Source organism: Orcinus orca, chromosome 12 (genome assembly GCF_937001465.1).
Source record: "Orcinus orca chromosome 12, mOrcOrc1.1, whole genome shotgun sequence".
Lineage (NCBI taxonomy): Eukaryota > Metazoa > Chordata > Mammalia > Artiodactyla > Delphinidae > Orcinus > Orcinus orca.
In genome coordinates this window covers 40,918,110-40,932,688 of record NC_064570.1, presented here as the reverse complement: position 1 = coordinate 40,932,688, position 14,579 = coordinate 40,918,110, and the positions used below count along the sequence as shown (strand labels likewise).

The 14,579-nt window shown below is 36.8% G+C and overlaps 1 protein-coding gene across 6 annotated transcripts in view; it reads right to left on the bottom strand.

Moving 5' to 3' along the window:
- Positions 1-14,579, bottom strand: part of MAN1A1 (mannosidase alpha class 1A member 1) — a 178,576-nt gene that overhangs the window by 75,980 nt on the left and 88,017 nt on the right. For all 6 annotated transcript variants that reach the window (XR_007470618.1, XM_049695519.1, XM_004263874.4 and 3 more), the window contains one exon: positions 8,311-8,405. Coding sequence is in view for 5 of the 6 variants with exons in the window: in XM_049695519.1 (XP_049551476.1) it covers positions 8,311-8,405 (95 nt within the window). In the remaining variant the exon portion in view is untranslated. The remainder of the gene's footprint in view (positions 1-8,310; positions 8,406-14,579) is intronic.

Sequence of the window (14,579 nt, the reverse complement as noted above, 5' to 3'; positions counted from 1 at the left end):
GCACTTTAATTACTCATTTGCTGTAATTGAGCCATAAAGGCAGGACCTTACGAAAATATACAAAAAATATTTTTCAATAATTAATCCATGGTTGAGTAAAATAACCAGTTTACTCTATTCACACATCACTTTTCTGCCACTCCCCTACCAGAAGCACAGCAGAAGAGGTCTGTGGCAGATGGAGATTCATGGAGAAAGAGAGTGGGTGGTGTGGAGAAGTTATGAGGACTCTTAGAGCCTGAGTTCAGAAACAGATTAGATCTGCTTCTTCCTCCAGAGAACAAAGGACACTGAAAACCCCATTTACCTGGGTATTAAGTTCAATTATGACCAGAGGAGTGGGAAGAAAGGGAACAGTTCATCTGCCCTTAGGCTCTTCAAATTCCTTCTGCCTCACAACGCATGACTAAGAAACAGCAAAGCATCCTTTGCTCAGAATTACTTGTCCCTTAAGTCTTAATAAAGGAGGCTATACACAAAGTACATTTAAATTAACTGTTGCCATCCTTATTGTCCACTTGCAATAAATAAATGCCTTTAGTTTGGTCAAGCTACTAAGTGCCTGGCATGGACGCAGTGATCGGTAGCTTGGTGAGAGGATTAAATGATTTGGAAGAAGCTTAGGTTCTCTCTTCCTCTGGTGGAAGGATAACCTTAGCCTCTTTTCATGGGCTGTGGAATGTCCTCAGATACAAAACAGGTCACCAGCTGCTGTTAATAAAGTCGCTTTGCTTGAAGCAACAAGAATGGCTTTATGGAAATAGCTCTTCTTTTTAACAGTCACCCCGAAGTCCTTAATTAAAAACGCTTTTTTTCTCCTTCTATAATAAAATGACCCAAACTTTGCTTTCTAGTCTTACTGGATTAAAAACTATATATTGCAAGGGAAAAAAGGAGATGTAAACTCTTTTTGGGTAATTAAGGTCTGGAATTAGCTGTTTTCTAGAAGCAACAAACTGCTTAGGGATAAGTGAAAATGTTGGGTAATTATTAACAAAAATAAATTAATCACAGAAACAGACCCCCTAACCCCCCCACCTCCACCCCATGGATGTTTGTAGTTGGCTGCCTCTCTGAGCAGCTCTGAGATTTAAGAATCTAAACAGCTTGGATGGCTCAGTCATTTCTTCTATTACAATGGTTCTCAAAGTGTGACCCCTGAACGGAAGCATCAATCCGCCTCTGCATCACCTGGAATCTGGTAAGAAATGCAAATTATCAAGGCTGACCAAAAATCTGCCCAATCAGAAACTCTGTGGGAGGGGCTCAGCAATAAGTGTTTTAACAAGCCCTCTAGGCAATTCTTACATACTCTAAAAGTTTGGGAACCACTGTTCTATTAAAGCTGGGTATTTTCAAACCAATTGCCTAATATATTTCTATATTTCAATAATTAAACTGACAATCAATGGGGAGGGAAAAGTTTTCAAAGGTAACTGAGAAGAGAAATGCAGCTATGCTTAGGATAAAAATACTAGATTCATAGCAGTGATTCTCAACCCTAGAACGAATACTGGAATGGCCGAACAGGTTTAAAAAAATACCAGGACCTTACTCCAAGCCAGATGAAACTGAGTGCAGGGTAAAGAGGCAGTAATGATATTTAAAAAATGCACCAGTTATTCTAAAGCACCGGGAGGCTAAGAATCACTGATAGAAAATAACCACAGCAGTCAGACTCTTAATAGAAGTAGGACAGCCTAAGAACTAGAAAACAGGGCTACGTGGATGTTTCTAGCACGAATATATATATACGTTTTCATAGACTATGTTTGTGTCATATTAATTAAGCACTAGCTGGCATGCGGGACTTGGGAAGATAACATTACATTTTATTGCCTCATACTCTCCTTAAACCTCATGGGTTGAACAGTTCTTATTTCTAGAAGAGATAAGTCACCAATAAATATAATTTGAGAGAGGAATCTGAGTTTTGATCTTATAGGCTTATTCCAAAATAATTTTAAAAATAATATATGTTGGAGCATGAAGCTACCACGATCCTATATGGACTATGGGGATACATTCTCTCTACACTTCTAGCTCGTTCTACTAATACCATCTTCCTTCCTGACAGAGGAAAATGGGACTTGAGTTTGAGAATGGATTAGAAGCACTGAGTGGCTTAAAAACAGAAGATTACCATAAAAAGGCATCAAAACCAAGTCAGTTTTAGCTATGTCCTATTTTACTGTTTTATACACACACACAATTTCATAATGAATACTGAGCACAAAACCATAAATTAATAATAATTCCAATTTACATTTATTTCATAGCACTTTGCAATGATTAATCTTCTTTTACACATTAATTCATTACATTTCCACAAAAATGCCTCATGACGGCATCAGGATAGATACAATCGTTGTTATTTTAGTTTTGCTTATGAGAAGACAAACTTAATTAAGTGAATTATCCAAGGTCAAGAGTTATATTGACAATGTTAATAAGTAGCAGCTTTAGCTGTGGTAATAATATTTTGATGTCTGATATTAGTAATTTTGTGCATGTCAGTTTTAAAACCTCAAAGTATGGTTATTTTTATTTCCAGAAGAGTATAAATAGACAAATGAATTAAAATAGATAAAAGAGGGAAACCCAATATAATAAAGTATCCAATCAGAAAAAATAAACACATAAAGCAGTTTCGCTTAAAATACTTGGAAAGACTGTAACTTCTTTTTTACTTTTCTAGAGTTGGTAGAACTTTTTTTTTTTGTGGTATGCGGGCCTCTCACTGTTGTGGCCTCTCCCGTTGCGGAGCACAGGCTCCGGACGCGCAGGCTCAGTGGCCATGGCTCACGGGCCCTGCGACTCTGCGGCATGTGGGATCTTCCCGGACCGGGGCATGAACCCGTGTCCCCTGCATCTGCAGGCGGACTCTCAACCACTGCGCCACCAGGGAAGCCCTAGAGTTGGTAGAACTTATCTTTGAATTCTTAACAGATCCATAAAACATATAAATTAAAGATAAATTGTAAGATGCAGCTCTGATTTTATATTTGGGCTATATAACTGCTACAGAACATTTTTAGGATAACTAAGTACTATTTTACTTCTTAGAATATTAGCAAATCATTAAATAACTTTGATCTTCTCATATCAGAAGATTTGTTTCTTGATAAATTTTATATTATTCTTATGATGTTAAAGTATAGAACTGTATTCTGCTTCATTTTAAAACATAATACACCTCTTTCAAATCTGAAACCAGGTACTTTAAAAGACGGTTAGCAAATTTAAAAATGTAGAAGTTTATATTTCAACTGTCAAGTAAATATGCAGGGAGATATATGGAAAATACTTAAAAAAATTTTTAACCTAATTAGACTGTCTTTCATACTTTGTGTCTATTAAAACTCATCAACTATAATTTAATATTCAAGCATTTTACACCACCAAAGTATTGCAAAACACAAAAAGGGGGTTTGTTACAATATACATACTACATGCTTCATACAGGATAATCTCTCACTATTAGAAAACATTAAGACCCCATTTCAGATAAAGTAAAGCAATCTGCAATTTAATTATAATAATACACACTGCAATGTAACTAATGACATAGTATGCATTTGCGTTGGATAATTAGAGTAGTCGGTAAATAAAGCTTTACAAAGCAGGAAATAAAAACAGGTAAGGGAGTTGTGGTTCGTTCATCTCCTTGCTTACTAATGAGAGCTAGAATAGAGATCAGTCACTTCCCAGCATGTTCCTTGATGTGTGCAATAAAATCACGTGCTGTGGACAGATCCACTAACCTAATATAACCACCAGGTAGGTGTCAGTTCAGAGAAATACACGAAGAGAAACAAGTGATAAAGCAGTATAAGCTAAAACTAACTCATAGTAAAGACAGAGCAATTACTAGGAATGCCCAGACTATATGCCCTGTGATGTAAATGAGTAATGGGAATATTAACCGTATTATTTTAAATTAAGAACACACTTTAGAAAACCCCAAATTAGTATATATATTCTACTTAGGCTTAAATTATACCTAGAATTATGGAAGTGGTGAAATGTTTGATTTTACAAACCACAAAAGTGATTTTTCTTCTTTAGGTTGGAGAAAAAAAATGCATAGGGTCTCTTGCTAATAGTACTAACAAGATCAGACATCAAATTTTAACATTTTCACATTAGAGAAACTGAGTTCTACCAAAATCTAATCTGTTAAATCTAGGCAATGCTTTCCTTTTAGCAGAGGTATTACGTAACTTACGCATCTTCATTTTACTCTCATATTGGTGAAGCAAGCATGTTGCTCTAATCAGGTACTGTGTACAACATCCAGGTGTTTGTTCAGTCAAATTACCACTTGTTATCAACTCATAATTTCAATTAACTTACAGCTTAATATAGCATCTCTTGAATTGAGAATTTATTATAGATGGAGCAGAAGAGATAGTTATAACATTTTTTTCTGAACAGATTTTGGGACAGACTTTCTAATGCAGGATATGAGTAAATTATTTAGGTTCTCTGCTATTCTCAGTTTGCACAAATACTGAAATCTAATTTGGCTTATTGGTGTTTTGGCTCCAAATACATAAACCTCCCCAATTCAAAATACTGCTTGCTTTAAATCAACCTGGTGAGTACTCATTATCTCTCCTTGGCACAGACTACCTTACATTTGTCAATTACATGAGTGAGTGTATAACATACAAAATATATATTCTGCTTTACTAACCAGGCTGTAAATATGAATACCCTGAGAGAAAGACCGTGTCTGTTATCTTTTTAAATAAAGTCAAAAGAAGCAGAAAATCTTACCTGGACCTAGCATAGAAACTTCATCACAGCAGGGACTAAAATAAATGCTTTTTTTTTTTTTTTTTTTTTTTTTTAACAAAGAAAAGGTAAAGAAACCAATTATCTTTGGGCAAAAACCTGAATACTAGAGGAATGTGAACCGATAATACCAGTAAGTTCACATTTTTGTTAACATATAGGTGTTGGCAAAGAGTAGCCTCCATAACTATTTTCAAAATTGAGGTGCAAGAGCAGAATTATATTACAGGCATATTTGCCTCCCCCATCATAATTATTGCCAAGAGTTTCAAAGCCAGTCAACAGTGAATACGGAGCTATTCTAAAAAGCATCCTTGAGCACTTTTTTCTCTTGGGCATCCTTCCTTTTTCTCTTGGGCATCCTTCCTATCTACAGATACTCCCTTATTCTGAGAAGTTAATTAAAATATAATTTTGCCAGACATATTTTTCCCCATCTCCTTTGAAACTTCTACCGGTGACAGGCTTCAGAAAACTAGAAAATAAGCTCCATGCCAGCTGTCCCTTGTCCCCTGGCCCATACTGTGAAAATACAGAGATTCAGAGAAAACAGCATATATGTACAGGTTGACATCAACAGCACATCCTGAAATCTAATTATTGCAGTTAAATATGAAACACTGCTTTTGTCCCCTAGAGAAAATTCTTCAAGATGATAAATTAGTTTCACAGCTGGAAGAAGAAAGGATTCCATGAGAGTACTTGATTGGGCAAAGGGATAGGATGAATTTTAGTGGGTTGATATTACTATTAATTTTGCCAAGGTTTATTGCATAACTTTGGGTAAGCCACTGCCATTTAGTAAGTGGAATTGAGAGTGGATAAAATATATAATAAAAAATTCATACAGGTTGCCAGGTAGAAGTTAAAAGTGTTCCTGTCAGTTGTAAAATGGTCACCTAATTTCCTCTAGTTTAACATGAAAACATCAGAGAATACATAAATGAAATGGCACATTATTTTTGACCCAAAATAATTTTCCTGTAATATTTGAAATTAAAAGTTCTAATGTAAAATACTGTAAAATACTGTAAAATACTGTAAACCTAAAATAAGGTCTTAAGAAAAAGTTAAAGCCCTAGTTAATGAACTTTCAGGAGATACAGATAAAAAAGATAACAGCAGATTCAATACTGAATAGTTTTTAGAACTACTCCTTTATGTACTGAAAAATATCTCCACTGTACACAAAGGATAGGTATAACTAAGGAAAAAACCCTCTTGGCTGTAAAAAAATAAACACTATGTTAAATATGCTTTAAAACCATCTAATTTCTTATGATGATTTCAAGAGAGGCTAGAATTAATTAAATGATATCAGCACCTTACAATAACTAACTGAGCTTTTGCAAAGATGTAGGCCCACACCTCTATTAGTTTTCGGAGGCCTTTATCTAATTCCATTACCTTCCAGGAAGCAATAAGAACTATCTCCACAGCATCTTAGAGTAGAAGGCTGGAGTGATCATTCACTCCAGTATTTTAAACCTGGGGGGCCCTTAGGTCCTAGGTGGACTCCAATGGTACTGTTAGCTTTTGGAAACTGAGTAAAAGTATGTGTACTCAGGAATACGCATTTTATGAGGAGAGGGCCGTGTTTCATCAGAATTTCAAAGTGAAATAAACATGAAAAGGTACAGAAAAAACTAGTTAAGTAGCCTAACTTCCAGTTTACAAATAAGCCTGGAGAGTTAAAATGATTGCTCTAAAGACAAACCTAGAATAGCTATAAAATACCTAGAACCAGGTCTCTTGATAACCAATTAACTCAGTGTACTACTATGCCCATATCATTCTTCTCAGAGGGTAAGTAGGAAAAATGTGTTAAATGTGCACAGTGTTTTCATAACTGGATCTTATCTCAAGTAACAGAGAAGTTTCTAGGTCAGAATACTACCTATAAATACAAAGTATGAAGATATGGAAGGCAATACAGGTGATCTACGTAAGCCAAAAAAAAACCCTCATGGATCTCCCAACACCATGCTGCCTCCAAGCCAAGCATATACGCCCACTTTCACCTTAAGACAGCATAGCACATGCCACTGATCTCCAAGCTGACAGAGAAAGCCGCAGGAGTCCAAAGGGAAGAATGGATGGATCCTGAGATATCACAATGTGCAATAGAGAACTACCTCAGTTTAACACGGCCCAGGGGTTTGAACTTTCCCTGGCTCACTGCCTCAACACCCACGCCTCTGCCCCAAACACACACACACACACACACACACGCACGCACGCACGCACACACACAGAGACACACATACATATATAAAATTATAGACAGGTACAGCGTGATTTCAAGTATAGATATATAACATACAAATGAAAACAAAGCATGAATTTAACTGATTTATTAGCCAATTAATTTCATGATTTTTCATGATTAATTTTAGGAAGGAATGTCACTAAAATAAATAATTAGGAAGAAATGTGCACTAATCTTGCCAAGTCACCCTGTGTATCCTCTTGCCATTTCTAAAACAAGAAAGCCATTTAACTTGTGCCTATGAATCAATATGTGTATAAACATCTAAGCACATATTCTAGCTCCTCCGTTTACATATGGTATGATTTTGGGCAAATGACTTAGTCTCTCTGTGACTCAAGTTCCTGATTAGTAAAACAGAGATAACAGCAGTACTGACCTTACTGAGTTGTTGTGAGGATTAAATGTGGTAATATGGGTAAAGTACCTAGAATAAACTTTCATATTTTATGATGACAAAAGAACTGTCATCATTGTCATCCTCACCATCATCACAAAGAGACATATAGGCAATTAATTAGTTATGGAGAAGAAGGAGTTAAGAAGGAAGCTTAAGATAAAATTGTTTATTAACAAAATGCTCAAGCTATCATGAAAATTCAAACTACTTCCTGGGAGAATACCAGAAAGTCTATTCGGCCCAGGCGTTTCTTGGGGCCACATTGCCATGGACTTGGCATGCCAGGGTTCTCCACCCAAATGGGATGAGAAGGATGGGTTGATCTGGGCCAATGGAGCAGTCCCTTCCCTCCTTACAACTGTGGGTGAGCAGCGTCAGGTGCTCCAGTCTCAGTTACACCAACTTGTTGTGTGGGAGACCTGATTAGTCTAAATGTTGTATCTCTGCAATATCTCTGACCAGCAGCTTAACTGAAGGGAAGTGATCTTAGGAATTGACTTCTTTGAAAGTGAAATGTTTTGATGACAATTTTAAACATAATGGGATGCTCTCGGAATTTATGGAGACAGTATGCAACATCCCCATGAAACAGTGAAAACCTTGAATCATGTCTTGTGTGCATGCCTCTCTTGGGGTCATTCGATCCCACGATGGGAACCCATCTAAAGCCACGGAACAATGAAAAACACTAATAACTTCCAACACAAAGACAGACACCAAGACTCCCAATGGTGTTAGTCACCAACATCATTCAAGTAATTATCCATCCGGTGTCTATTTGTTAGACCACAATCTTGAATATGTCAACTTAAAACATGTTGTCGAAAATGAAGAGTTTTACCTTTTTATATTCAGCAATGCCCAAGGTATTCCAGAGGGAGTATGAAATGCAGGTAGCAATTTTACCCCAAGTTCCACTGCTTTCTTTCGAAATATCTGAAACGTTAAACAATTAAGTGAGCTACTGTTGAAAGAAAAACAAAATATGCTATTCTACTATCTCACATTGAGCATGCTTCTACTTAAAATTTTTTTGATATGAAAAAATAAAAGTTTCTCAAATTAATAGAATTACCTAGGAATGTAAGAATGGTCCAGGGGCCATTGTGCTGTGCAGTATTTATTACCAATCTTGGTTGCACAAAGAATCATGTAGGGAGGTTTGAATAATACTGATGTCTGGGTAGCACTCCTACGATTCTAATTTCTATGGTTTGGGGCTCCCAGGTGAGAATTTTTTAAAGCACCACAGGTGGTGTCAAGTGATTCCAACGTGCAAGCCAGAGGGGAGAACCACTGTTGCTGGTGAGTAAGTCTTGGATTGAAAATCAGGAGCTCTGGTCCTGTTCTGCCTTCACTTATTTACTAGGGCACAGAGAAAGCATAAGTTGTAAAAAGACATATTATTACAAGTAATCTATACATCCTCAGCCCTGTGCGGTTTTAACTTCCTCTTACGTTAAGTGTAGGTGATATGGAAGATACAAAGTTAAATTTGATACAAATTTCTGCCAATAATTTAGTAAAGAAGGCAATATATGCATATATGTATCTGGAACACAGATAAAATGACTGCATAACTTAAAATCACCTAGGAGTTTAGGTGAGTTCAGTAAGTCTGTATGGTGGAGATGGCATTTAGATGAGGATTGTATGCAGTGTGTAATGGGGTTTAATAATGCTAGAGACAGGTTGAGGCGGGGGGAGTGGAGGGGCATCCCTGAAGGTAAGCACAGACACAGGCAAGCGGGGGCCTGCAGAAGAAAATGGAATAAGTCAGCTTCCCTGTCCACAAAAAGGGGGAATACTGGAAAATAAGGTCAGGTGTACATAGCATAGGCCCAAATCATGAAGGCTCATAAATGTAAGGCTAAGAATTTTATCCTGTTAAAATGGAAAAATATTGAAAGTTTCTGAGCAGCCAGTTCACTTGAGCAGAACTGTGCTTTAGGAAGATTCATTAGATGACATCCCTTCACAGTTTTAGGTCCAAAGAAAAGCACTAAGTTAATTTACTCATTGAAGGAAGGACTGCTACAGCTTTCCCCATTATAGCTGTGGCAGCAAGCAGGAGCCTTGTCCCTTCTCCTTGCCATACTGTATGACTGAGCATGGTGGGCTGGGAGCTTACTATTGCCTCTGCCTCTTCCTCAAACAAGGGAGATGTGAGAAAGGTTGGGGAAACCCTGAAAAGCATGGAGAATGAAAGCAAAGTCCTCTCCCAGCAAGGGAAAGCATTCATTAAAGCCACTGTCAAAGAAGCCTTGTGTGTCCAGAGGAAGGGGTTTCAGTCCTTAACTCCTTCTTTAAGACCCAAGCCTCCCCACAGAGAAATCCAGGCACTGGGCTTCGGGGCTGAGGAGAATTCAGTAATACCGATATTGACACTGTTTCTGAAACCCTACTCTTTTGGAATCTAACTCTTACTTTGTAATGAAAGTTGAGGAAATAATCAGTTTTAATGTAAGAATTTGGCTGGCAGTCAATTTAGATAAACTAGCATTCCTGGAATACAAATGAGGACACAGACATTTGTAGTATATAAGGAACTAAAAAATAAAGATACCATTTTTTCCCCACAAGTTATTATTATAACTCTTTCTGAAGTGGACAATTTCCTGTTTCAACAGCAAACGGTGAATGGAAGAAGAGGAGAAAGAAAATAAGCCAAAAGGTATATTCTTCCTTTCCTGTCTCTGTCATGCCCTAGAGAATTCCAAGGTCTCTTCTGCCGTAAGGGATTATCCAATCACTGCCCAGCCATCTGCTGACTTTCTAGTTTCCACCCAACTTTTAAAACTGTTAATTAATTAACTCCTTTTCAAGAAACTTACATAGGACAGAAGTCAGACTTGTAATTAAAACACCATCATGAATATTACAGCCATATGGCATGGGAGTTAAGGGCTCAGGCTTTGAAAACACAATGCCTATATTGGAATCTCAGCTCTACTTCTTCAAATTGGGTATAATCTTGGGCAAACTGCTTAATCTACCTGTGCCTAAACTTCCTCAACTATAAATTGGGGATAACAATAGCATTTGCTATTTTAAAGGTTGTGGAAAGAAACTGAATGAACTATTATATTTAAAGACCTTAGGACACAAAGTCATCACTCTAAAAGGTTAGTGGTAGTTTTTATGGTAAAATGATAAGGGTATTTCCCCAAGAACTTTCCCTATTTACTGCCTGAAATTCTTTCTTTTCTTTAATCCAGCTGCTGTTTTGGTACGTTCTACTTGGGTTCTCTGTGTGCATGAATATGTATTTTTATAGACAAATATACTGGGTTGGCCAAAAAGATCATTCGGATTTTTCCATAAGATGTTATGGAAAAATCCAAATGACCTTTCTGGCCAACCCAATACGTGTGTGTGTGTGTGTGTGTGTGTGTGTGTGTGTGTGTGTGTTCGCGTGTGCATGTGCACGCACATGTATGCCTCCCCCACCCTCAAACACACACTCTTCATCAAAAGCATTCATTCTCAAGAGCTAAGCCTTTAGTTCGCATCATTGCATTCCCAAATTCAACTTTCCATCTTGACTCTAGCTCTGCACTTCTACTTCTGTGCTCACATCAAAATCTGGGCACCCTGTTGTCTTTTGGAACTTAAGATATCCAAGGTGAAATCAATCATTTAATGTCCAAGGCAAATGTCCCTAGTTCCATCACTGACACTACTGGTCAGCCAGTCCCTGGGGCTCAAGAGAGCACGCATTTTGACTTCTGATTTCTCTCTTCAGTTATTAAGCATCAACATTAAAGTTCTTGGCAACATCACATATACAGCCCATTCCCTTTCTGTGATACAAGCACAGTCCATTCATATTTTCATCACCAGGTACTATGAAGGGCATGAGAGCAAAGAAGGTCCTCTTACCTGGTTTCCCATTCTCCAGGATTTCCCCTCCTGTCTCCATTAATCTGTATCTATGTTATCTGATTTCTCTTTTTACCATACAACTTTCTTATTCAAGAAACCATAATAATTCCCTCTGTTGTATGAAATGTCATGTCAGAAATGATCTACTGACTTTTCAGTGACCTCTATGAATCAGACCATCTATTATCTTCTATTTTTTCAAAGATCATCCTGGCTGAAGCTTGAGTCTTCAGGGTTTCAAGTACTCATTCAAGTTCAGTCTACCGTAGTATCTTTGTTAAAAAATGTTTTTCCTCTCAGATCTATTGAGATATAATTGACATACAACATTGTGTAAGTTTAAGGTGTAACACATGATGATTTGATACATGTAGATATTGTGAAATGATTACCACAACAAGGTCAGTTAACACTTCCATCTTCTTGCATAACTATCTTTTGTGTGCATGTATCATGTCATCTTAGTATACTTATTTACATAGTTCTCTCATCCTGAAACACGCTGTTCTGCCTCCTGTTGGCCAATCCAAATTCACTCATTCTCCAAGGTCCAGATCAAGTCCCAACCCCAGGCCAAGATCTTTATCTTCTGTGAACTTCTGCACTGACAACTGGCATCACAAAATGCAGCATTTGATTACAGAGGGCAAGATCCAGATCTCTCAATGTTTTCTCCTGTCATTCTCTTGTATCCTCAAATAATTTTCTTTTCTTTAAAAGTAGAGAAAAAAATCTCCATTTCTCCTTCATTGTCTATTATACATATCCAACCCAAAGTTGGTCATTTTGTATTAAATTTATTGATATCTCCACATTACTCCTATGAGTGGTAGGTGGGAAGTTTTTATAATCTCAGTTAACAGACAGGAAGGAAACAGTGACCCTTTCCATCTTGAGGTTTTTGCCTTTGCTGTTTCCTCTGGCTGCAATGCCCTTTCCCTAGCTCTTTGCATGCCTGGTTCATTCTTAACTTCAAGAATCCACTTAAAAGTCCCCTTTTAGGAGAGGTCTTTCTTAACAACCCCACATAAAGTTGGCCATTCTCATGTATTGTTTATCATATATCACCTTGCTTATTTCCATCCCACTATTTATCACATCCTAATTATCTTATTTGCTTGCTTGTTGATTGTTTGACAACCCCACTAGATGTAAGCTTCATGAGGGCAGGACTTTATCTTGTTCTAGCATCCAGCAAAGTAGCTGGTACTCAATAAATGTTCATTTAATAAATGAATGAATCAATCAAATATTAATAAATATATCTGGAGCACTGTAATGAGAAACCACTAATATTCTAGTATTTGCAAAGTGTTCTATTCTATTCCACGAGTTTCTATTGTCTGCAAATAAATATATCAAGTATTCTGCAGTCTCAACCTTGGGCACAATTACAAAATAGTTTTTGGATGAAAACATTAACTAACCTATTGATGCTTTAAATGAAATCATAGTTGGCCTAAATCAATTTCAATTCTTAATATTTGATTTGTTACCTCCTCTTGAGACACGAAGAGGTTAGTTACTTGGAGGAGGAATCCAGATTCTCAAAGAGAGCATCTTTCTACCCAAAATGGTGAGTAATAAAATTCCAAACTAGCTAACAAAGTTAATATTGTTAAAAGAATGAAGGAGAAATGTCACAAATCATTCTAAAGAGCAGTTACGTTTTAACTAGCACATCTTAGATAATGTGCTCAAAAGTAAATGACCACAAAAAGCACACTAAATGGTACTTCACTGCCCCTTCAAATGGGGCAGGCATGCTGGAGGGAGCACTGGACCCAGGTCAGCACTTGGATCCTAGGATTGGCTCTACTACGGTTCAGTGGGAGGCCTGGACCCATCACTTAACTTTTCTGGTTCTCAGCTTCCCCAGTGAAATGGGAGAGCCCGGCTGATAATTTCTAATTTTGATTTATTCCTGAAAAAACTAGTATCAGGAGTCACAAAGCTAGAACTAAAATGAGACTGGCAAAAAAAGAAAACTATCATAATTTTTTAGATAGAAAGTGCTAATTTGCCACCCAATTCTTAGTCAATCTTGGTTTTCAGGGTTTGTTGGTACCTATGTTTGGCAGGTGGGTTTTGTAAAGTTAAGAGGGCAAGATGAAAAATGACAGGTAATAAAATGTAATCTGTGCTGATAATAGAAGACATACTCATTTTTTAAAAAATGACCATTAAAACTGAATAGGGTTTTTGGGCAACTTGCACCAATCAGTTTGAAATGGGCAGATATCTAATGACCCAAAAGGAATCTTCAAAAAGATTCTGCATTATGGAGATTCTGATTACATTCACAGAAAAAATCAAAACTAATAAAATTTGCTTAAAGAAGGGTGGTAAAATGTTATGAAATAGCTTCTAAAATAATCTTTCAAGCATGTAATGAATAAATAGGTGTAAATAAAAACTTTTACGGTCTAAAGTTAAGAGTTTCAAAATGACTATACCTAAACTCTATCTTTTCATTATACTTAAATAACATCATCACAGTCTTACTGCTGTTTTTGATCAAAAGTTTAAAAAAACTTCAGATTTTAGAACCTACCAAATAAATCTTTTATCTTTTTACTTTACCCTTACAGATAGGATTAGACAAGGCTGTAAACAAGATGTATGGCTTTCTTTGCCTTTCTAGTTTGCAGATCCCTGAAGAACTATACAAGAATATTTACACACCAAAGCAAAGAGTAAGGAAAGAAGAAATGAATAAGAACAGATGGTTCTGGAAAGAACTAGTTTCAGTTCAGACATGGTTCGGTTTGAAACGTACAATATCAGAGCCTTTCTTCAAATGCTCATGCTGAAAACTTCACTGTTAAAAGATCAAACACTAATTCCCCATTAGTACAAGCAGAGTTTACCTATTACTCATTTTTGCTACATAAAGCTTTCAGCACAAAAAAAGCTTTCAGCTTTTTACCGTAGATCTGATAAATATCTTTGGCTGAAAATAACTGAAATAACCCACATATCATTAGCTGAGTTGATTAACGCACATAATATGGGCCAACCAATAAGTACTTATTGAGCTACTCTGGCTTTTCAATTTAGAGTGGAACCTTAAAAGTTCTAAATATTTGAATAAAGATATAAAAATAGTTAATCCAGGAGAAATTTAGAGCTGGAAGGGACATCAAAGGTCATCTAAATAATCTTGGTTTACAGATAAGGAAACTGAGGTTCAGAGAGGCCCTATTCCCCTAATTAAACGCTCTG